This window comes from Bos javanicus, chromosome 11 (genome assembly GCF_032452875.1).
Source record: "Bos javanicus breed banteng chromosome 11, ARS-OSU_banteng_1.0, whole genome shotgun sequence".
NCBI classification, from domain to species: domain Eukaryota; kingdom Metazoa; phylum Chordata; class Mammalia; order Artiodactyla; family Bovidae; genus Bos; species Bos javanicus.
The window spans coordinates 98,209,345-98,233,849 of NC_083878.1; the positions used below are offsets into that span (position 1 = coordinate 98,209,345).

Consider the following 24,505-nt stretch of genomic DNA (forward strand, 5'->3'; position numbering starts at 1 on the left):
CAGGAAGATTCTGACTTAGTCCTGCTCAGAAATCCAGCAGGGAGGCTGAGAGATCCCTGGGCTGATCCCAGGATGAAAGCAGAAGCCTATCAGGTGAGACCTTCTCCCAGGCCCCTGCCCACACCCCCAGGCACACTCCCCCAAGGCCAGGGTGGGAAAAGGCCAGGTCTTGGGAATCCCTCCAGCTCCCCCTCCCCTCTGTGGCCCAGCCCAGGGCAGGCTTGGCAGAGGTACCCACACCCATGGGTCACTCTGTGCCCCACCCGGTGGGGGAGCGGGAAGCCCAGGGATGAGAGGTGCCAGGTCCCTGGCTACTTGCTGGCCAGTGGCTGAGACGCTCTGGTGGGAAGCAGCCATGGAGGAGCCAGGCCTAACGGGGTGTCCTCTCTCGGCTAAAACTGCCTCCTTCCAGGTAGGAGAACACTGACCTTGGACAGGCAGCCTTCTTCTCTATGGCTACCTTTTGTGCAATGAGTGTAGATAGACCTCAGGGATCCAAGCCATTAGCAATGGTCATAACCTCATACTTTGCAGAGACCCAAGAAAAAAGCCTTGTCATCCTACACCTTGTTCTAAAGGCCTGGGTTGTCCAGGGCCCCCCAACCCCATGGGCCTCACAGCTTCCTTTTCACCAACTGGAGGCTCCACAGAACCCCCCACCCAGTGTGGGGATGGGAAGCTCTGAAGGAGGACTGGGCAGGAGGTGTGGGAGGCAGCCGAGGCGGCCTTGAGGGTCCTCCTGTGTGCCAGGCCCTGTTACAGACCGGGTTTCGTCTGACTTAACTCTCTAGACTGATCTATGAGAAAGAGCAGTCAGCTCTATTTTAATAATGATAATAACAGTGGCACTATTGATCAAAGAGCTTTCTACCTGCTGGGCCCTGTGCTCTCTGTTGTCTGTGTTTGATGATCTGAGACCATTATTGTCTGCATTTTAAAGATCTGGAAGGTGCGAGTAGGAGCTTGCAAGGACTTGGCTTGTTGAAGGTCTCTGCTGTTGCTGCTAAGTCACTTTAGTCGTGTCCGACTCTGTGCGACCCCATAGACGGCAGCCCACCAGGCTCCCCCGTCCCTGGGATTCTCCAGGCAAGAACACTGGAGTGGGTTGCCATTTCCTTCTCCAATGCATGAAAGTGAAAAGTGAAAGTGAATTTGCTCAGTCGTGTGCTCACCTCCAGACCTCTGAGGCCAGCAGCACTGCGACCCCAACTTTACAGATGAGGAAACAGGGCTTCAGGGGCAAGGAGACTGCCAGCTCAGAAGCGGCAGAATCATCCTTGGAGGGGACCAGCTAGAGCTGGGGGTGGGAACCCCAGGCTGGACTATGTGAGTCTGTAGACACTAGACAAGTTGCTTAGCCTCTTTGAGCCTCAGTTTCCTCCTCTGTAGAATAGGCACCACAAGATTGCCTGTCTCCCTCTTGGGATGGCTGTGCGAGGCCCTGTGAGGATCTCACGGCTGTTGTGGCTCAGCCAGCGTTGACTGGGGCTGCACACCAGGCTGGCCGCTTCCCCCAACCCCTGACAGAGAGGACCTTCCGCCCAGCAACAGAGGAGCAGCGCCAGAAGCCAGGGGATGGGAGTTATGGCTTCTTCAAGGTCAGCCAGGCCCCCTGGCTCTTGAGGCCAGGACCCTAGAGAGGTGAGGCGACCTGACACTCAGTGTGGTCCCCTCACCAGGGGCAGCCTCCTGGGCTGGGGAGTATTGGCATTTCACACGGCTTCTCATCTTCCTCTGAACTGAGAGCCGGCTCAAGGCCAGAGCCCAGTTAGTTGACCAGATAACCAGGCACTCCAAGGGCACAGGGCAGCTGTGGGCAGGGTCCAGGGATGTCTGGAGTGCACTGTGGTTATTGTGCAGTCACCAGGTCGTGCCCAACTTTTTGTCACCCCCACCAACTGCAGAACGCCAGGCTTCCCTGTCCTTCACTGTCTCCCAGAGTTTGCTCAAACTCATGTCCATTGGGAGGCCTGGTATTACAGACCCCTGTGAATGACTACGCCACTTCCCCTGTTAGGCCTCTGTTGTCTTCCCGAGAAATGGGTCCCAGAACAGGCCTTCCCTCACAGGGTGGGTGTGAGGATCAAAGGAGACAGATGTGTATAAAAGTCCTTGCACAGTGCTGATGTCTAGGAAGAACTTGTATTGTTATTTAAGAAAACCTATGTTACAAAAAAAAAAAAAAAACACGAGCCAGGGTTTCCCTAGCTTGATCAGAGGGGCTAAATTTGGAATCAAAAGGGGCTGGAACTGAGCTGAATCCTTGAACCAACTTGCTAGTTTGGTGACCTTCCCAGGTGATTCCTTGCCTCCTATCCTCTGTTTCCTCACCTGTAAAATGGGCTCAGTACAGCACCAGGCAAGGAGGAGGCTCTGTAAATCTTACCTCCAGGGAGAAGGTACCAAGGACAATCATGGTTGCAGAGTGTCATAAACTGAGAAAACATGTTCCACACTTTTTTTTTTTTCCTTTCTGAAAATTGGCAATCTGCTCTCAGGCTTGAGCAAAGAAAGGATCGGCCAGCTCAGAGACCACTCAGGCCCTTCGGGGAGGTGGCAGAACTGAAGCCAGCCTTTCAGTGGCATGTCCCACCTCAAGGCTCCACGCCACACACCTGGTGCCCTTTGAAAGGCCTTCTTGGCTATGAGTGGAGACCCCAGAAACTTCCCAGGAGCGTCTGGGAGCCACACCTGCTTCCAGGTCAGTTCTGGCCCCTTGCTGGGCCTCAGTACCCCCAGCTGCTGACCAGGAATGTTGATCAAGAAGAGCTCTGAGGGATTTCCTTGGCAGTCCAGTGGTTAAGACTTCACCTTCCAATGCAGGGGTGAGGGTTTGATCCCTAGTAGGGGAACTAAGATCCCATGTGCCTCTCGGCCAAAAAAACCCAAAATATAAAACAGAAGCAATATTGTAACAAATTCAATAAAGACTTTAAAAATGGCCACATCAAAAAATCTTAAAAACAAAAAAACAGTAGAACTCTGAGGTGCTGGTCAACTAACATGGAAGGAATCATTCATTCTTTTTCCCACTTAGGCATGTTACCAGGGGAAAAATTATAAAATACATACAAGCAAAAGGACGGTAACAGTCACCTCTAAATAAAAATTTTTAAAAAGAAAAAAATATATATATATACTTATAAAAAGTCACTTCTAGCCTTACCTGTCAGAGCTAATCATAGTTATCTTTTAGGAGAAAAATGCCCAGGCTAGTTTCTAAATTGTAATTATTTGAACAAAAATGGGATCCCAGTGTCCATACTGAGTCATCAAAAGGTTTGTTCCCTTAACAAGCTTCTTACATCAAAATTTATAATGCTCTGTTAGAAAACATTTATTTTGAAATGCTGATACAGTCACATGGTTTAGAATCTAAAAGGTACAAAAGGGTAGATGGCAAGAATGTGGCAAGGGGACATTTGATCAGAGATCTGAAATGATCATGAATTAGTCACGTGAACTTTAGGGGGAAGATCATTCCGGACGGAGGGAATCCCAGTGCAAAAGCCCTGAGGCTCTGTCGTGCGCTCACTCTGTATGACCTTGGGCTGGCTGAGCAACCCCTCTGCCTCAGTTTCCCATCTTCGTAAGGAGGATAATCACAGTACTCCTCAAGCCGCTGTGAGGATTAAATGAATACCTTTCATGCTAAGTAACCTCAGATATGCAGATGACACCACCCTTATGGCAGAAAGTGAAGAGGAACTAAAAAGCCTCTTGATGAAGGTGAAAGAGGAGAGTGAAAAAGTTGGCTTAAAGCTCAACATTCAGAAAACAAAGATCATGGCATCTGGTCCCATCACTTTATGGGAAATAGATGGGGAAACAGTGGAAACAGTGTCAGACTTTATTTTTTGGGGCTCCAAAATCACTGCAGATGGTGATTGCAGCCATGAAATTAAAAGACGCTTACTTCTTGGAAAGAAAGTTATGACCAACCTAGATAGCGTATTCAAAAGCAGAGACATTACTTTGCCAACAAAGGTTCATCTAGTCAAGGCTATGGTTTTTCCAGTGGTCATGTATGGATGTGAGCGTTGGACTGTGAAGAAAGCTGAACGCTGAAGAATTGATGCTTTTGAAGTGTGGTATTGGAGAAGATTCTTGAGAGTCCCTTGGACTGCAAGGAGATCCAACCAGTCCATTCTGAAGGAGATCAGCCCTGGGATTTCTTTGGAGGGAATGATGCTAAAGCTGAAACTCCAGTACTTTGGCCACCTCATTCGAAGAGTTGACTTATTGGAAAAGACTCTGATGCTGGGAGGGATTGGGGGCAGGAGGAGAAGGGGACGACAGAGGATGAGATGGCTGGATGGCATCACTGACTCGATGGACGTGAGTCTGAGTGAACTCTGGGAGTTGGTGATGGACAGGGAGGCCTGGCGTGCTGCGATTCATGGGGTTGCAAAGAGTCGGACACGACTGAGCAACTGAACTGAACTGAACTGAACTTCATGCTAAGTGCTCAGTAGACGTGGACTTTCACAAAGGTGGGCGTGAGCTTGGTGTGTTTGAGAATCAGAGGAGACCAGCAGGGCTGGGGGCAATGGTAAGATCAAAAGTTTGGACACCATCCTAAGTGCAGTGAGAATCCATGGGGAGATTTGAAGCAGGAGAGAGGAGATCTGTTTTTTTTTTTTTTTTTTTTTTTTAATGATTTAAACGGGGATTTCCTTGGTGGTCCAGTGGTTAAGAGTCCACACTTCCAATGCAGGGAGTGCGGGTTTGATCCTTGGTTGAGGAACTAAGATTCTCCATGTCACGTGGCATGGCCAAAAAAAGACAAAAAAAAAGGGGAAACAATTGTGGTTGTGGGGGTCAAGAGGAACAACAGCAAGGAGGTGATAGGTTAGACCAGCAGTGATGGCCTGGGCCTGGAGGGATGGCAGTGAAGCCTAGCTTTATTTATTTATTTACCTTTATGATTGTATTTATTTATGGTTGTGCTTTTCTCCAGTTGCAGTGAAAACAGGGGCTACTCACTAGTTGCGGTGCGTGGGCTTCTCATTGCGGCAGAGTCTCTTGTTGCAGAGCATGGGCTCTAGGGCATGGGGGCTTCCGTAGTTGTGACACGTGGGCTCAGTAGTTGAGGCTCCCAGGCTCTAGGGCACGGGTTCAGTAGTTGCTCCACGGCATGTGGGATCTTCCTGGGTTAGGGATCAAGCCGTGTCTCCAGCATTGGCAGGTGGATTCTTTACCCCTGAGTCACCAGGGAAGCCCGAGGCCTAGCTTAAGACTTGAGCCCCCTGGGTGGGGCTGTTCCCCAAACTGAAAAGCCCTGGGGAGCAGCTGAGATGCCTGCAGACGCTGAGCGGTCACCAGGCACTCATGTCGGTAGCCAGCGAAGAGGGACATTTGAAAGTCAAACATGGTCACATGTTTGACATGTGACCGGGGACAGCAGGGACCACCTCGGGGAGAGGGGTGTGAGTCCCTGGCTGCAACGGGAGGAGGTCGGAGGGGAGAACGCAGAGCCAGCAGGGCTCACCCAGCCAGGAAGGAGGAGGATGGGGAGGGGAGGTGTCCAGGAAGCTGAGAACAAAGGGTTTCAGGAAGAAGGGCGTCATCAGGTCATCAACTGTGTCACCTGCCACCCGAGATGGAGGGTGATAAACAGCACGTGGGCCCCTGAGCACAGCTCCAGTTGTTTGTTTCCTCGGGGTCAACCTTAGAAGCAGGAGAACCGCAGGGTCGGAGGGAGGCCCATTTTTAAGGTCCGCTGCCCTCCTAATACACTAAATCCATTCACACCTCTGGAGCCAGAGTCAGGGTGAGGATAAGGAGAGGCTGCTCCACTGAGGATATGGAATTCTGTTTAAGGCAAGTTTCTTCTCACCCAGCGACAGAAAAGAATTTCCATGTAGGTCCCTAGATATAAGCTGACATTCAGAGGTGAGGGGAGCCCTTATGTATCAGAGGGTCTGAATCTGGATGTGGCCATTGGAAATGTACCCTCCCTTCTGAATGCTAGTCTTCTGCATAAACCTGCCAAAGAGCTTGAACCTCGTCTGGTCTTCACAGAACCCTGGGTGGGGGTGGGGAATGGCCAGCGGAACCCCTCTAGTCCTGGCTCTCTGGAGTGCCTTTGGAGACTCTTGGCATCATCAAGACCCAGCCTCCCCTGGAAATTATGAGATGGGACAGAACTCATTTCAGCCTTGTCCTATTAAGAAGACTGCAAGTCAAGACAGAATCAGAAAGAGGAAGCAAATTGCCCAAGGTCACACAGAGCATCGACAGCAGAGATTAACCAGACCAGTGGTGGCAAGTTGGGGCAGGTTTTAAAGCCAGGAAATCTGGCTTTGCGTCTTAGCTCTGCCACACACTGTCTCACTCTGAATGAGGTGCTTACCCTCTGTGAGCCTCCATTTTGCAACCTGTCAAATGGGGATAATCTTTCATTCATATATTTTTTGTGAGGATTAAAAAGAGATTGCAATGCCAATTCCAGGGATAAATGCTAAAGGAACCCACCCAAAAGAGCAAAGAGGAAAAGTTTAGGGGAAAGGTGTTTCAGGCAGAGGTAAAAGTTGTGAGCATGAGCTTGGCCAAGACCAAGTCTTGAAGTCTTTGCCAGCTGTCACGATGAGGCAGGAGAGAGAGCAGTAACTCAGGCAGATCTGCGTCTAGATAGCCCAGCATGGTGCCTTTGCTGACCTGCTGTGTGGCCCCAAGCTGTCTCTCTTCCTCTCTGGTCCCCAACCTCCCGTCCCTACAGGCTTTAAACAGAAATCACAAATCTTTGTTCTTTTCAAGTTTCATTCTTCACTCTTCTCTTGCTCCCTGGGCAGGGTGCTCCAAGAGCAGAGCCTTGTCATCTGTCCCCACAAGCCAGTGTCCCCATCACCGAACCCAGGTCTGGCAGAGACAATTTCTCACCAAATGAACACATGAATGGATGGATGGATCACACCCTTTCCCTTTGGGAGGGTGGAGGGTTGAAGCAGGACCCCCTGGCCCCTCACTACCCTCCGTGCATGCCTGCAGACCTGCCTCCCATGGGTGGACACTGGCCTGCTTGCCAGTTTCCCTGAGTCCTTGTTTTCTCTGTTCTCCACACAGTGGATTTGTTTCTATTGTTCTTTATGAAGAATGAGACCAAAAGGCCAACAGTGGTTCTCCGGGTGCACTATGAAAGTGCTTTTGATTTTCTCCTTTATACTTTGGCTTCTTTCTTGTACAAATATCTGTGCTTTTCAAATAAAAAGCAATGATGAGGCTTTCCTGGTGGTCCAGCGGCGAAGACTCCATGCTCCCAGTGCAGGGGGCCCTGGTTTGATCCTGGTCAGGGAGCTAGATCCCACATGCCACAACTAAGACTTGTTGTTTTTCAGTCGCTCAGTTGCGTCAGACTCTGTGACCTCATGGACTGCAGCATGCCAGGCTTCCCTGTCCTTCACTCTCTCCTGGAGTTTGCTCAGATTCGTGTCCATTGAGTTGATGATGCCAGCCAACCATCTCAACCTCTGTCATGCCCTTTCCTTCTGCCCTCAATCTTTCCCAGCATTAGGATCTTTTCCAATGAGACAGCTGTTCGCATCAGATGGACAAAGTATTGAAGCTGCATGACCTGGTGCAGCTTCACCTAAGACCTAGTGTAGCCAAATAAAATTTTTTTTTAAAAAGCCATAATGCAAAGGAGATGAGGGGAATGCTAAAGAAATACAAATGACCTTTTTAAAAAAATTAATTATTTTTATTTTGGCTATGCTGGGTCTTTGTTGCTAAGCAGGCTTTTCTCTAGTTGTGCAGAGCAGGGCCTACCCCCTAGTTGCAGGGTACAGGCTTCTCATTGCGGTGGCTTCTTTTGTTGCTGAGCACAGGCTCCAGGCATGGGCATTTCAGTGGTTGTGGCTCCCGGGGCCTAGAGCACAGGCTCAATGGTTGTGGACCATGGGCTTAGTTGCTCTGCTGCATGTGAGATCATCCTGGACCAGGGACCGAACCCATGTCTCCTGCATTGGCAGGTGGATTCTTTACCACTGAGCCACGAGGGAAGCCCTTGACTTTTAAAGATAAAAAATGCTCACCCTCCTTCATAATAAAATAAATGCAAAAGATAGCTACCCTGAGAATACATGTTTACCCCTATGGGACTGGCAAGATCAGAGTTGGCTAATGGTGTATGCTGCTGAGGAAATAGATGGCTCATGCCCCTCAGGGCCATGGGGGTGGAAACCGGCCTTGTCCCTATGGAGGACAACGTGGCAGTCTGTATGAAAGTGTCGAATGCACATCACCTTTGATCCAGCCATTGCACTTCCTGGGATTTATCCATCAGATGTGCTCACACATGGAAGGAACAATGTTACCCGCCGTAGCATTGCTTGTGATGGCCAAATATTGAAAACCTAAACATCCATCAGTAAGAGACTGGCCACATACACGACAGTACTTCCACACCAAGGAGTACTATGCAGCTTTAAAAAACCAAATTAGCCAATACAGCCTCTCTTATGTGGCAACACAGTCCAGAATAAGGTCTAGGATATAAAGTTATATGGGAATATAGTGTATATAGTCTGCTGCTATCTTTGAGTATAAAGAAGTGTGTGTGTTAGTCTCTCAGTCATGTCCGACTCTTGGTGATGCCATGGACTGTAGCCCACTAGGCTTCTCTGTCCATGGAATTCTCCAGGCAAGAATACTTGAGTATAAATAAGAAATCAATATATATTTGTATTTCCTTGTAATTGCATAAAATGTCTCTAGAAAAATCACAAGAAGCATAACTTTGCTTTTGGGTGGAGGAATTAGGTTGCTAGGACCTGGGGCGGGAGGGAAGCTTTTCCCAGTGTACCTTTTCGTACCTCTCACTATTTAAATGATATGATGTATTATCCATCCAAAAAAATAAGTGAGAATTTAAAGACAAAATAAAAAGTAAGAAGCAGTTTGAATATAACAAAGAAGATAAATCGATTGTATTCCTTCCCCTCTTAAATTTCCAGGTGTCATTGGCTATAAAAATTGTCCTTGGAGGGAATTCCCTGATGGTCCAGTGGTTAGGACATGGTGCTTTGACAGCTGGGATCCCGCAGCAGTCATGGGATCAGCCAAAACAACCAAAAAAAAAAACGATCCTTAGAGAACATGGAGGAAAGGCCACTGGGTGACTTTGCCAAGGCTTCTTGTTTTTGTTGTTCAGTCGCTAAGTCACGACCGACTCCTTGTGATCCCATGGACTGTAGCATGCCAGGCTCCTCTGTCCTCCATTATCTCCCGGAGTTTGCTCAAATTCAGGTCCATTGAGTCAGTAATGCTCTTTAATCATCTCATCCTCTGCCATCCCCATCGCCTCCTGCCCTCAGTTTTTCCCAGAAGCAAGATCTTTTCCAATGAGTCAACTCTTCACAAAGTGACCAAAGTCCTGAAGTTTTAGCAGTTTACTGAAATAGAAGCCTGGAAAGAAGCTCAATTTCACTGTAGCCAGGGAAATACACGATAAGAATGACAGGGTACTCCACACCCCGCCATCTGGGGGACATTCTGGAATAGGGGTGCTCTCTCCACACACACAGCTGATGGGCTGCAACGTTTCCAGTGTTGGGGGGAAGGAATGCAAATACCCTTGGACCCAAATGTTCCTCATCCCATGCAATCTCACTCTCAGAAATTTAAGCCCCTGGTGTAGATGCTACCCACTGCGGCAGAGCACTGCAGGCAAGGAGGGAATGCATTATGGTATAGCCACTGCTTCTGAGCTAGCAGTGCCCCCACCTCCAGTGGGGGGGCAGGCCAGGAGGAAGGTATAGAGGCTAGGAATAAGGACTCTGGGGCCAGAGCTCAAATTTTGATGTTTTGACTTGGGCATGTGCCTTTATTTCTCTGGGCCTCAGTTTCCTCACTTGTGAAACAGGGCATAATACTGGTACCTATTTCACAGGATTTTGGTGATTAAATGAGTAATTATGTAGAATGGATTTAAAGCAGTGCTTGGCCCAGAAAGGTTCTACTTAACTGTTTGCTAAGTAATGGTCTTAAAGGGATCCCTCCTTATTTTTTAGGTTTTTTTTTTTGAGGGGGTTGGTTTTATTTTCTTTTTTGACCCTGAAGCATGCAGGAGCTTAGTTCCCTGACCAGGGATTGAACCCATGCCCCCTGCAATGAAAGCACGGAGTCTTAACCACTAGACCACCAGGGAAGTCTATGGATCCCTATAGGCTTATTGTTGAGTATGACTGTTAAGATGCAGAAAGTATTGTCATTTGCATCAGCAAGGTTCCATAGGGAGTTCTCTGGTAGTCTAGTGGTTAGGATTTGGGGCTTTCACTGTGGCCTGGGTTCAATCCCTGGTGGGGGGACTGAGATCCCGCAAGCTGGGCTGCATGGCCCAGAAAAACCAAAATAAAAAAGCCCAAGGCCCTAGCGAGCTGTGTCTGTGATTTCACGAGCAGACACACACCAGGGGACACACACTTGGTTGTCAATGTTCTTGTCGTTCAGTCACTAAGTCGCGCCCAACTCTTTGGGACTCCATGGACAGTAGCATGCCAGGCACCTCTGTCCTCCACTGTCTCCCAGAGTTTGTTCAAATTCACGTCCACTGAGTCAGTGATGCTATCTAACTACCTCATTCTCTGCCGCCCCCTTCTCCTTTTGCTTTCCGTCTTTCCCAGCATCAGGTTTTTTCCAGTGAGTTGGCTCTTCACATCAAGTGGCCAAAGTGTTGGAGCTTTAGGTTCAGCATCAGTCCTTCCCATGGATATTCAGGATTGATTTATTTTGGGATTGACTGGTTTGATCTCCTTGGCTGTCAATAAGAATTACCAAAGGTGGGGGGAGAAAGAGGGTTAAGCAAAAGAAAAAAAAACATTTAATGCCATTTTATGATCAATTTTATGCAGTTATTAAGTTATAATGTATAAAGAAAGTTTCAATGATTTTTAAAAAAGAAGAAAACTAAGCAAGACAACAACCTGTCCATCTCCCATGGGGCAGGGGTGGGGCACCCACCAGTGATATGAAGAGCAGAAGTCTAGCCAATGACAGAATCTTCCCAACACATGTGTTTATTTCAAAATCAAACAATCTCTGCTAAATATTTAGACCCAGTGTCTGCAGGAAAGAGGGAGAGACTACTACCATCAGTTGTTAAGGGACTGCCTTTTATCTGAGGAAACTTCTCTAGAAGCTTCTTGCAGCAACTCCCCACCACTACCCAAACACACACACCTTTCCAAGTCTCAACTGTAGAAAGGGAATCTCCATACTACTTTTTCCCCATGCTACCAGTTGGAACCAAGAAGGTCATATACAGGGACTTCCCTGGTGGTCTGTGGTTAAAACTCTGTACTACCCATGCAGGGGGCCCAGGTTCAACCCTTGGTCAGGGATCTAATGGGGGTGCCAAAAATTAAAGTAAAAAAAGATTAAGAAAAGTAAAAATATTTTTAAATCAAGAGCAAAAGTATTAATTTAAAAAATTAAGTCATAGAAAAAGTTCTGAAAACTCCAGGACAAACCTGGATCCTCCACCCACAGGTAGGGCAGATTACTGCCCTCTCTGAGGGCAGCTCTCTCTAAACAGCACATCTTCCAAGGTGCAAATCTAATCTTGTCATCCTTTCTTAGAACCATTTTATTGTAATCCAAATCTAAATGCAACCCAATTTCTTATAAGGCCACAAGATCCTGCTGGCTCTGGCATCCTGTCACCCTGGGGCTCACTAACTGTGCTCAATCTCCACAGTTCATGAGGTCAGGATGTTGCCTCTTCCAGGAAGCCTTCTCAGGCTGCCCAGGAATGGTTAGGGGACCCAGTAGCTGTAGGTGCCTGGTTTTTGGTCTGTTATCCTGCAGTCGAGCTGTCAGATTCATGAGGGCAGAGGCCACATCCCTGCAGTTTGTCTCTGTGTTGGGTCGGGATGTTTTGGGAGCTGCGATTCAGTGACCTCCCTGAGGTGTCCACAAGTTCTGTCATTGTATCCTGGCCCGGTGAGTCCTAAAATGTTGATGTTCACTCTTGCCATCTCCTGTTTGACCGCTTCCCATTTGCCTTGATTCATGGACCTAATATTCCAAGCAACAGTTAGAACTGGACATGGAACAACAGACTGGCTCCAAATAGGAAAAGGAGTACGTCAAGGCCGTATATTGTCACCCTGCTTATTTAACTTATATGCAGGGTACATCATGAGAAACGCTGGGCTGGAGGAAGCACAAGCTGGAATCAAGATTGCCGGGAGAAATATCAGTAACCTCAGATATGCAGATGACACCACCCTTATGGCAGAAAGTGAAGAAGAACTAAAGAGCCTCTTGATGAAAGTGAAAGAGGAGAGTGAAAAAGTTGGCTTAAAGCTCAACATTCAGAAAACTAAGATCATGGCATCCGGTCCCATCACTTCATTGCAAATAGATGGGAAACAGCGGAAACAATGGCTGACTTTATTTTGGGGGGCTCCAAAATCACTGCAGATGGTGATTGCAGCCATGAAATTAAAAGACGCTTACTCCTTGGAAGGAAAGTTGTGACCAACCTAGACAGCATATTAAAAAGCAGAGACATTACTTTGCCAACAAAGGTCCGTCTAGTCAAGGCTATGGTTTTTCCAGTGGTCATGTATGGACGTGAGAGTTGGGCTATAAAGCAAGCTGAGCGTCGAAGAATTGATGCTTTTGAGCTGTGGTGTTGGAGAAGACTCTTGAGAGTTCCTTGGACTGCAGGGAGATCCAACCAGTCCATCCTAAAGGAAATCAGTCCTGAATATTCACTGGAAGGACTGATGCTGAAGCTGAAACTCCAATACTTTGGTCACCGTGAAGAACTGACTCATTGGAAAAGACCCTGATGCTAGGAAAGATTGAAGGCAGGAGGAGAAGGGGATGACAGAGGATGAGGTGGTTGGATGGCATCACCGACTCAATGGACATGAGTTTGAGTAAACTCCGGTTGTTGGTGATGGACCAGGGGCGCCTGGCGTGCTGCAGTCCATGGGGTCGCAAAGAGTCGGACACGACTGAGCAACTGAACTGAACTGAACTGGTCCCGGCTCGCAGCTGGTTCTGGCCTGGAGCAGGGCTGCTGACTGGGACTGGCTATTTGGGGGAGGTGGGGGGAGTGCGGCCAGATCCTGGAGAAGACGACGAAAAGAGTGCGTATTTTTCTAGGGAAGAGGACTCCTGCGGGACCGTACCCCTCATAAACATGAACGAACTCTCCGGCCCGCGCCGGGGCCTGCCCCTCACAAAGATGGCGTCTCACAGATTCTTATTGGTCGCAGTGGCGATGGGCAGCTCTGATTGGCGAAGAGAGGAGGCGGGTCGGGGGCGGGCCCAGGAGCTTAGTTTTTTTCGGTCCGGGCCTAGCGTGCAGCTGCCTGGCCCTCTACAATGTCTCGGGCACGCTGCCACGCTCTCTTCCTGGCAGCGGTTTCTCCGCGTGGTGCAACAACCAGGGTCGCAGTGCGGCGAGGGTTGAGCGCGTGGCCTGTGCTGCAGGAGCCAGACATGGAGTATCAGGTATCTTTGCCCCCCGGCGGGAGGTCACGCAATGACTCGTGAGCCAGCCTGAGGTCACTTAGCATCTGGTCTGCGCTAAGCTGAGTGGGTGGCCAGGAGCCTGGGACCGAGAGACTCGCAGGGGTCGAGGGGCGGGGCGGGCGGGGACCTTCTGGAGTCTGGAGGTGGGGACAGGCACCAGGAAGTTGGGCCCCGCTCTACCGGATTTGGAAATTCTGAGGCTGAAGTGAACCGCGGTTGGAAGAGAGGAAGGGGACGCCTGGTGGTAGGACCAGCGGCTCAGCTGAGATTCTGGAGTTATTACAGTGTCTCCGGACTCCGAAGCAGCAGTTGGGGGTGGGGGAGAGTAGAGGGATTCGGGAGTTCAGACTTGGGAGATCCAGGAGTCTAGATGTGGGTTGGAGTCTCCAGGATTCAGGAAGAAGGAGATCCAAGTGCTTAGAATTGGGGGACAGGCAGAACTCAGGAGCAGGGGCGGTGGTTAGACAAAAAACTTCCTCCTGGTTCTGTGCCAAAGGCCGGTTGCCAGAGACCAGCACAGGATGGTGGCCAGGCAGGTGGCACAAGTTTGACGAGTAGGGCCTGCAACCAGGGCCTGCCATTGAGGCCCTGAAGGATTATAAATATCACTCCCACTTCCACCACCCAGTGTGAACTGTCCTGAGGCTATGCCTACCTGCCTTCTTGTCTGGGCAACCCTGGCACACCCTTCCTCCCGCTGAGACTCCTCTTTACCAACTGGTTGCTTCAAGCAACTCTTCTCTGGGTCAGAATGTGGGATCCCAATCCTCAGGGTTAGGCATGGAAGCCTCCAGGAATTCCTAGTTCTAATTCCGTCAGTTCTAAGATCCTAGCCTTCTGTGGTTCTGGCCCTGCTTTAGGAGGAGCCTGATATAGTGGTGAACTATGGAGGGAATTGGGCTTCCCCAGTAGCTCAGTGGTAAAGGATCTACCTGCCAGTGCAGGAGATGCAGGGGACATGGGTTCAATCCCTGGCTCAGGAAGATCCCCTGGGGAAGGAAACGACAACACACTCCAGTATTCTTGCCTGGGAAGTCCCATGGACAGAGGAACCTGGTGGGCTACGGTCCATGGGGTTGCAAACAGCTGGACATGACTGAGCATGCACACACGCATGCACGCATGGAGAGAATTAGAGCAAAGGCCTGAGAGTGAAGCCTAGTCCCGTTAGTCATTTTACCTCTTTTTGCCTGGCACTCCCTAGGTGAAGCTGAACTGCCCCAGGCTCCCATTTCTGCCAGAGCTAGAAAGATGCCACTTCTTTCTCAGTGGTGCCTAACCTCTGAGCTGGGGCACCAGGGCTGGCCTGGCAGTCCTGGTACCTGGGCCTAGCCACTGGCATGCTGTGTGCCTCTGTCCCTGTGGGCCCCTAATGCGCCTTAACTTGCTACCTGGGGCTCACTGCCAGGATGCCGTGCGTACACTCAACACCCTGCAGACCAATGCTAACTACTTGGAGATGGTGAAGCGTAAGCGGGGTGACCCCCAGACACAGCTGGAAGCCATGAAGCTGTACTTGGCACGGAGTGGGCTGCAGGTAAGGTGGAAGGGCCTGTAACCACCTCCACCCCCCACTTCTGTCTGTGCATCCTGTGCCTGAGGCAGGGACCTTGTCTGTCTGTCCCAGGTGGAGGACTTGGACCAGCTGAACATTATCCACATCACTGGAACCAAGGGGAAGGTGAATCACTGGACCCAGGGGTAGGGCGTCCACAGGCTGGGGTGGGGGGTTGGGACCTGCCCAGACAAGACCTTTTCTTTACAGGGCTCCACGTGTGCCTTCACTGAACGTATCCTCCGAAGCTATGGCCTGAAGACGGGGTTCTTTAGGTACTGAGGTACAGAGGGATGTGGTGTCCCCTAGCTGTCTGGGGGGCTCTGGATCCAACCTGAACCTCAGGGCCAGGGTCACCCACAGGAACTCAGCTGCATGTCTTTCTGACCAGTGTTTATTCATTCAACATACATTCAGTTAGCATTTAGCGTATTAGCCCAAGTTTATGGCAATCTCTAATTTTCATAATGCAAAGAACTTGGGGAGGGGAGCAGCAACTTGAATGGATAAAAGAAATATACAGCTGGAAAAGTCAGATATCTTTTTATTTCTTTTTTGGCCACATCGTGCGGTATGAGGGATCTTAGTTCCCTAACCAGGGATCAAACCCGTGCCCCTGCAGTGGAAGTGTGGAGACTTAACCACTGGACTGCCAGGGAAGTCCCTCAGACGTCTTTTTTTTCAGTTCAGTTCAGTTCAGTTGCTCAGTCGTGTCTGACTCTTTGTGACCCCATGAACTGCAGCACGTCAGGCCTCCCTGTCCATCACCAATTCCCGGAGCCTACCCAAACTCATGTCCATTGAGTCGGTGATGCCATCCAACCATCTTATTATCCTCTGTCATCCCCTTCTCCTCCTGCCTTCAATCTTTCCCAGCATCAGGGTCTTTTCAAACGAGTCAGTTCTTTGCATCAGGTGGCCAATAAGTCTGAATTTGGCAATAAGGAGTTCATGGTCTGAGCCACAGTCTACTCCCGGTCTTGTTTTTTCTGACTGTATAGAGTTCTCCATCTTTGGCTGCAAAGAATATAATCAATTTGATTTCAGCATTGGCCATCTGGTGACGTCCATGTATACAGTCTTCTCTTGTATTGTTGGAAGAGGGTGTTTGTTATGACCAGTGCATTCTCTTGGCAAAACTCTATTAGTCTTTGCCCTGCTTCATTCCGTATTCCAAGGCCAAATTTGCCTGTTACTCCAGGTGTTTCTTGACTTCCTACTTTTGCATTCCAGTCCCCTATAATGAAAGGGACATCTTTTTTGGGTGTTAGTTCTAAAAGGTCTTGTAGGTCTTCATAGAACCGTTCAACTTCAGCTTCTTCAGCGTTACTGATCAGGACATAGACTTGGATTACTGTGATACTGAATAACCGGTTTGCCTTGGAAACGAACAGAGATCACTCTGTCATTTTTGAGATTGCATCCGAGTACTGCATTTTGGACTCTTTTGTTAACTATGATGGCTACTCCATTTCTTCTAAGGGATTCCTTTTTTTTTTTTTTAAGATTTATGTATTATTTATTGGTTGTGGTGGGTCTTCATCACTGCTGTGCGGGCTTTCTCTAGTTGCGGCAAGCAGGGGCTACACCTCGTTGTGGTATGGGGGCTTCTCATCGCAGTTGCTTTTCTTGTGGAGCACAGGCTTTAGGGCACGTGGGCTTCAGTAGTGGCCGCGCTCAGGCTCAATAGTTCTGGTGCATGGGCTTGGTTGCTCTGCAGCATGTGGGATCTTCCCAGACCAGGGATCGAACCAGTGTCCCTTGCATTGCAAGGCAGATTCTTAACCACTGGACCATCAGGAAAGCCCCCTCAGATATCTTTTTATTAACTTAAATTCCTTACACAGTTTTTAAATCACATAGAAATATTTATCAGTTAGGGTATCTTTGCCATAAGGAGCAGAAAGCCTGGCTAGTAAGGGCTTAGACAGTAAGCATAGGGTATGATGCCCCTGTCGAGGTCTCCCTAGTGGGCAGCAGAAGGGAACCCTGTCACTGTGCCAGCCTCAGCCGCTGCTTTGCCCACTGGGCAGCGCCCCGTCTTGGCCACATTCAAGCATCTAAAATCACACCAGAGGATTGGAGTGAGCCGGTGGGGATAGATAGGGGTCCCTCTCCCTGAAGCTGTATGTGCCTTTCTTAAACCCATCTCTGGCAAAGCAGTGGAATTAACATGCCAGCGAATCGCTCAGGTTTCAGTCCCTAGGCTTGGGGCGTTCAAGATGTGTGCCTCCTTCTATTTTACCAGTTCTATCAAGTGACCTCTGTAAACAGCTGAAACCAGCTGACTGAAGTCCTTTCAGATCAGTGTGTTTTCCCTTCACAGTTTTTTGTTCAAAATAGAGAAATGGAGAGGATTCATAATATGAGAGGGTCTTTGAGGATTCGAATAGAAGCCCCAAATCTCATCTAAAATAATTTGAGGAGTTAAAAACTCAGCCTTCAACTTGGGCCCATGTGGCCTCATGGGCCAGTCTGGGGCTGCAACTTGAACACAGCTGATGAGGCTTTGTCCTCAAGGACAGGAAGACAGATAGACATTATGGGGACAGATGTTGGCAGAGTAGCTGATTGGTGTGGGCTGCTGGAGGCGGTGCTATAGGAGCCCAGAGAGCATTCCTGACCAGCCTGGTGGGGAGGATCCTTTCTTTCTGCTGGAGGAGTGGTCTTAACTTGAGATCTGTGTAGTGGGCAGGTCCACAGGTAGGCCTGGAGATAGAAAGTACGTGGGCAGGCGGGGGAGGAAGCAGGGCTGGAGGAGCTAAAAAATAGTCCAGAGGAGCTGGGGCACAGGGACCTTCCAAGGGATGAAGGAGAGGTGAGGTACAGAGGCCAGTGGAACCAGCCCCACTGGGGCCTAGAAGGCCGAGGTGAGGAGCGAGAAGGGTTTTCAGCAGGACAGTGACATAGCCTGATTTGTTTTTCCAAAAGACGGGTCTGACTATGGGGCGGGGGTGGGGGGCAGCCTGGGGGTCTTGGGAAGGGAGTTTCCTGATGACCCTGGTTCTTTCGACAGCTCTCCCCACCTGGTGCAGGTGCGTGAGCGGATCCGCATCAATGGGCAGCCCATAAGCTCCGAGCTCTTCACCAAGCACTTCTGGCGCCTCTACCACCAGCTGGAGGAGACCAAGGTGCCTGTGCCAGAGGGCTGGTGGGTGGGCAGGCTAGGGGACCTCAAATGGGTGGGTAGACCCAGAGGGCGCTGCGCATCCCAGGACACCATCTCCCCCAGCACAGAGGCTGCAGTGGCCCCGAGCTCTGACATGATCCTGTCCACAGGACGACAGCAGCTGTGTCTCCATGCCCGGCTACTTCCGCTTCCTCACGCTCATGGCCTTCCACGTCTTCCTCCAAGAGAAGGTGTGTATGGCCCCCTCCCCAAAACCCTGTGTTCCAGACCTTGGGAAGGGGAATCAGCAGGTTAAGGGCTCCCATGCGGCGTCCGGGAGCCCCTGTGCCCCCTGCCATGCCCTGTGGTCCTCTGCAGGTAGACCTGGCAGTGTTGGAAGTAGGCATTGGCGGGGCTTACGACTGCACCAACATCATCAGGTGAGGCCGATGGCTTGGGGAGAGGGATGGCGGCCAGGAGCCCAGGGGCATCCTGGCCCTTTTGTTTCCCGCAGGAAGCCTGTGGTGTGTGGGATCACCTCTCTTGGCATCGACCACACTGGCCTTCTGGGGGACACGATGGAGAAGATCGCATGGCAGAAAGGGGGCATTTTTAAGGTGACCTGGGGAGGGGAGGTACATGGATGGCCTGACCCTGGCCCTCAAGATTCAGGGAAGGGGAGGGGTGCTCATTTGTATCTTAACTCAGAATTAGGTCTTGGAATCAGTGGGGTCTGGGTTCTCATGGGAACTCTGTGTGGGACTGGAACAAGTTGAGCCCCATCTCTGGCCTCAGTCTCCCCATCGAGGGGCTCCCAAAGGTCCAGTGGGGGAAGGCTGAATGGGCTGCCCAGAACCAGGGATGTGGGGGCCAGAGATGGGCGGTGGAGCACCTTGGGCAGCCCCTGGCTCACTCTCCGTGTCCTCCACAGAGTGGCGTCCCTGCCTTCACCGTGCTCCAGCCTGACGAGCCGCTGGCGGTGCTAAGGGACAGGGCTCAGCAGATCTCAGTGAGTCTGATGGAGCTGCCGGGGGTGGAGGAGGACTGCCTGGGGAGGCACTTTATCCTCTGGGCCCTCGGTTTGCTCATCTGTGTTCGTCCAGCTGGGGTGCATCTCGGTTCTAGGAACAGGGTTTGGTGGGTTCTGGTAGATGGAAGGGCTGATGGCATCAGGGAGGCCTATCGCCTGAGCAGCTGCTGCCTATCTCCCCCGCAGTGTCCCCTCTACCTGTGCCCACCACTACAAGCCCTGGAGGAAGGGGGGCCACCACTGACCCTGGGCCTGGAGGGAGAGCACCAGCGGTCCAATGCTGCCCTGGCCTTGCAGGTGGCCCGCTGCTGGCTGCAGCAGAAAGGTTACCAGGGTAAGTGGACAGGTCAGTGGGTGGGCAGGGGACAGGTGGACCTGCCTCTGAGGGCCCTTAGAGGTGAGGACCGAGCCCACTGAAGCCCTCCTCTCCCTTCCCTTCTCTGCCAGATGCTGGGGAGCTGAAGGCATCCAGGCCCAGCCTCCCGGGGCAGCTGCCCCTGGCACCTGTGTTCCAGCCCACGCCCCGCATGCAGCAGGGTGAGTTGGACCTTTCTGCCCAGCTGGGCCCCCTTCAGGTGTTTTCTTTTGGTCTCCTATTAGAGAGGTGGGGCCAAAGGTGCCTTAAGAGAAAGGACTCTGCTGAAGGCAGCAAACTTCCCACACTTTGAGTCCGTGAAGTCTCTCTGAACCTGTTTCCCCATCTGCCAAGTGAGACCATGATAGGATCCACTAAGAGGTGCTGTCACTAAAGGACTGAGTCCAGAGCCTGGCAGATATGGGATACAGTGCCCGGGTGGCCCGTGGTAGCTGCCAGAACTGTCATGCTTGTCATCATCAGGAGACCATGAGGGTCTTGAGGACGGTGATACTCTTCAGGTTTCTTGCTTCCCCTCAAAGCTTTCAGCACATAGTAGGACCTCGTGGCTGTTAAAGCCCTTCAGCAGATGGTTCCAGAGAGCCCACTGTGTGCCAGGCCCTGTGTCAGGGCCGTGAGACAGTCCTGGAGCCAGGGGGTTTACATCCCAGCCCCAGGACTCAGGGCTTCCCTGGGGGATCAACGGTGCAGAATACGCCTGCAATGCAGGAGACGTGGCAGACACAGGTTTAATCCCTGGGTCGGGAAGCTCCCCTTGGAGAAGGAAACGGCAACCCACTCCAGGATTCTTGCCTGGGAAATCCCATGGACAGAGGAGCCTGGCGGGCTCCAGGGGGTTGCAAAGCGTCCGATGCAACTGAAGCAACTGAGCACACAAGCCCAGGACTCACTCGCTCAGTGACCTAATCTCTCTGAGTCAGGGTTCTCTGCCTGCATTTTGGGACTAATATATGACAGCAGCCCCCCTCTCAGGGCTGCCTGGAAGATTCCACCCGATAAGGCAGCCAAACAGTTAATCCCAGCGACTAGGGCCCAACCAGAGGCTTCTGGGCCAATCAGATTGGCGAGTAACGAGGGCTCTGGGTACGGGCAAGCAGTTAGTTGAGGACCGGAGTGGGAGAATACGGGAGGGCTGGCTCGGGGCTGCGCCTGGAGGACTGCCTTGCTCCCCAACCCCAGGGCTTCGGCACACGGAATGGCCAGGTCGGACGCAGTTGCTGCGGCGCGGGCCTCTTACCTGGTACCTGGACGGCGCGCACACCACCAGCAGCATGCAAGCCTGTGTGCGCTGGTTCCGCCAGGCGCTGCACCGCTGCGAGAGGCCGGACAGGTGAGCAGCGGGCCGAGGCGGGGCCGGGACATGGGGTCCAGGGGAGGGGGCGGGACCTCGGGGAAGGATGGGGCAGGGCTTGGTCTGTGGAGAGGGGCGGGACCTTGAGGAGGGGTGGAGCGTGGGCGGGGGCGAGGCTGGGTCAGTGGGGAGGGGTGGGACCTCAGGGAACGATGGGGCGGGGCTTGGTCAGCGGAAAGGGGCAGGACCTTGAGGAGGGGTGGGGCATGGGCGGGGCTGGACCTCGGGGACAGATGGGGCGGGACAAGAGGATAGGCTCGGACTGGGACAGCAGGGAAGGAGAGGCAGTTTCTGGAGGAAGGATGGGGCGGGGCCCGCGGAGAAGGGGTGGGAGGCGCCTCCTCTCTGACGTCCCCTGCCCTCTAACCCTTCCGTCTCCCAGCGGTTCCGAGGTGCGGGTCTTGCTCTTCAACTCCACTGGGGACCGGGATTCCGCGGCCCTGCTGAAGCTGCTGCAGGTGAGGAACTGGCTGGGGTATGGGCAGCAGGCAGGCCAGCTCGGGTGCTGGCTTTGACCCCCAGCAGCCGTGCCTTCATCCCTGAGCCTGTTTCCTCAGCTGGAGAATGGCACTGATTGCTCATTCCCCTCCTGAACTGTGTTATAAAAGCATTGGGCACAGGGAAGTCACTGCCCGCATTCTCTGTGGTCACACTCAAGACCAGGATTATAGGCAGGACCAGGTAAGTGGTGTGAGGTGCAGGCTCTGGATTCACTTGTCAGGTTCCCTTCCGCCACTGGCATGTGACCCTGGATAAGAGATGGCATTTCCCTGAGCTCAGTTTGCCTCACCATAAAACAGGGATGTTACTATGATACCTGCTTCTAAACTTTGGTTTACCCAAGAAGACACATGGAACATAGATGGCCCATAAGTATATGAGAGTGTACTCAACATGCCAGATCAGTACAATGCAAATCAAAACCACAAGGAGATATTATTATCTCACACCTGTTAGAATGGCAGTCATCAAAAAGACAAGAGAAAGTAAGCATTGGAGAGGATGGAGACAAAAGGGAACACCTATGAACTGTTAGTGGGATATCATTTCACAGCAGCTATGGATAATAATAGGATAATAATAGAAAGGTTTTTCAAAAAAGTTAAAAACTGGTATGTTATATGATCTGGCAATTCCACTTCTGGGGACTTATCCTAAGAAAATAAAAGCACTAACTTGAAAAGATTAAAAAAATAATAAAATTTGGTTTAAGGGGTCACTGGACTAATAAGTATAGAGGGAGAGGCCCCACTGTGCCCAGGGAAACTGAGTCTGCCCTGGCTGTCAAGGCTGAAAGGGTTCCTAGGGATCGTTTCCCATTTCATAGACCCAGATGCTAAATCTGTCCTTCATATCCACAACCTCGATCCTTTGTGCTCAGTAGATGGGTCACCTTAAGTCAATGTGCACGCCCCCTCCAGTCTGTCTCCCTGTCTGTGCTGGGCCATGCTTCTCAGGCCACAGGCCATACGGGGTACACTGAGGTAGATCGGGAGGCAGGGGCCGTGGAAGTGCTGTGGGTGGGTTTATGCAGTAGCGCTCCAGTTCAGCTGGGTGGGGGGTGGCGTCTCTCGAGATGGGGACAATGGATGTGGACTCTGGGGGTGCTGTGTGGAAGTCAGGGTGGGGGGCCTCCTCTCAGGCCCTGACACTGAGCTTCTCCCTTTGGCCTTCTAGCCCTGCCAGTTTGACTATGCCATTTTCTGCCCTAACCTGGCAGAGATGGCATCAACAGACAATGCAGGTGAGTTGACAGGCATGGTCCCTGGGGTGGGCAGGCGGCAGAGGGCCCTGAGGTGGATTGCTGTGTGGGTGACAGTGGGGGTTTTTAAACTGGAGGTCTTGGGTAGGAACTAGATTTGTTTTATCATATAAATCAATACCCTTTGGTACGTTTTGAATGTTGCACGTGACTGCAGTACTAAAAAGGAATTATTGGGGAAACTAGTTTTCAAAATGCAGGTTACAACCCAGTGATGGTTCTTGAAATCAGCTTAGTCTCGACTAGCATTTTAAATAAAATAGAATAGAGAGTGTCAGTGTGTCTTGCACAAAATTGAGGGTAGGTACTGTCTGATGACATTCTCTTCTAGACGTATATGCGTACACATGTGAGTCCTGGGTTACTATTATAAAATGTATTCTTTTTTACTGTGGGTTATGTAAAAAGTTTTTTTTTTAATAATCTAAAAAATACAGATCTCCAGGCCCCACATCAGATGGCATGGGGATAGTCTGGGAAGGCAGTGAGTTAGGACAGAAAGAGGTGCTCCGTGGGCAGAAGCCCCGGCATTGAAGCTAAACTGCCTGGGCCTGTTTCTCACCAGCTCTGCAACAAAGGGCAGTCACCGAACTTTCTGAGCCTCCGTCTCCTCAGAGCTAAGGACGGACGGTGCTTGGATAGAGCCTGGCATTGAGCAGGGGCTCACGGCATGCTTCCCCTCCCCTCCCCTGGGCTGCCTCACTGATGTGTCTGTCCCTGGGCCCCGCAGACCAACAGAACTTCACAGTGACACTGGACCAGGTGCTGCTCCGCTGCCTCGCCCACCAACAGCACTGGAGTCGCCTGCATGAGGAGCAGGTCAGCCCGGACCCCTGGAGCACCCCCGGCCAGGAGCAGGATGGGCCTGCATCTCTGCTGCTGGCGCCTCACCCACCCCACACCCACAGTGCCAGCTCCCTCGTCTTCAGCTGCATCTCCCATGCCTTGCAGTGGATCACCCAAGGCCGGGACCCTCTCTTTCAGCCGCCCAGTCCCCCACGGGGCCTCCTCACCCACCCTGTGGCAGACAGTGGGGCCATGGTACTCCAAGAGGCTGCCGCCATTCACGTGCTGGTCACAGGCAGCCTGCACCTGGTGGGCGGTGTCCTGAAGCTGCTGGAGCCCTCCCTGTCCCAGTAGCCCAGGCAGTGGGGTGGAGGGGATGGGCATTTGCCCTGCATCTCCCATGAACTCCTAAACTATTTGCCTTTTGTGCCTTCCTGATTCTGTCTAGACTGACCCAGGGTCTTGGGCTCTAGGCAGTGAAATAGAGAGCTGGAGGCAGGATGCTGAGCTCTATCTCTGAGCCTTGGATGCCCCTAGTCTCTTCTTCCTGGTTCTCCAGCTGTTGGAGCACACCTGACCATCCAGCCCATTTCTACTCCCACCCTGCCTGTTTCCTGTCTCAGGCCCAGCTTACTGTGTAAGCTGTCTGACCAAGCCTGGGGCCCTGCCGGCTGTTGGCTGCTGGTTGATAGATTTCCTCCTCCCAGTGGCCTTCTGGGAAAGGACACGGTCCCTGCCTGGGGTCCCCAGGGCGCAGAGGGTGGCTGAAATGATTTAAAGCTTTGAACTTTTTTTTTTTTCCCTTAAAAAAAAAAATTGGCTGGGACTTCCCTGATAGTCCAGTGGTTTTAAGACTCTGCACTTCCAATGGAGAGGATGTGGGTTCGATCCCTGGCTAAGATCCCACATGCTGTATGGTGTGGCCAAAAAAATTTTCTAAAGCATTGGCTAAACATTTGATGGGCTCCCTGGGTGGCTCAGATGGTAAAGAATCTGCCTGCAATGCAGGAGACCTGGGTTCAATCCCTAGGTTGGGAAGATCTCCTGG

General features: G+C 51.4%; 1 protein-coding gene across 7 annotated transcripts; it reads left to right on the plus strand.

The window, feature by feature from the left end:
- Window positions 1-24,287, plus strand: FPGS (folylpolyglutamate synthase). Of its 7 annotated transcripts, none has more exons than XM_061433587.1 (15): window positions 1-93; window positions 14,897-15,025; window positions 15,116-15,169; window positions 15,254-15,318; window positions 18,060-18,174; window positions 18,323-18,403; window positions 18,531-18,592; window positions 18,667-18,769; window positions 19,084-19,161; window positions 19,369-19,516; window positions 19,630-19,719; window positions 20,738-20,888; window positions 21,292-21,367; window positions 22,587-22,653; window positions 23,402-24,287. In XM_061433587.1, exons 1-15 carry the CDS (start codon window positions 73-75, stop codon window positions 23,809-23,811), a joined length of 1,650 nt encoding a protein of 549 aa, XP_061289571.1. In that variant the 5' UTR covers window positions 1-72; the 3' UTR covers window positions 23,812-24,287. The 7 variants fall into 7 exon arrangements, with proteins under 7 accessions (XP_061289571.1, XP_061289568.1, XP_061289573.1 ...); XM_061433584.1 differs by lacking the exon at window positions 1-93 and adding an exon at window positions 281-412; XM_061433583.1 differs by lacking the exon at window positions 1-93 and adding an exon at window positions 12,525-13,467.
- Window positions 24,288-24,505: the final 218 nt, after the last annotated feature.

Bases quoted from the DNA above. Each gene is read 5' to 3' on its own strand.
- FPGS (XM_061433583.1), top strand. From the start codon at position 13,339: ATGTCTCGGGCACGCTGCCACGCTCTCTTCCTGGCAGCGGTTTCTCCG. The intron at 18,770-19,083 runs GTGACCTGGGGA...TGTCCTCCACAG, and splicing joins AGAAAGGGGGCATTTTTAAG to AGTGGCGTCCCTGCCTTCAC. The intron at 20,889-21,291 runs GTGAGCAGCGGG...TCCGTCTCCCAG, and splicing joins CGCTGCGAGAGGCCGGACAG to CGGTTCCGAGGTGCGGGTCT.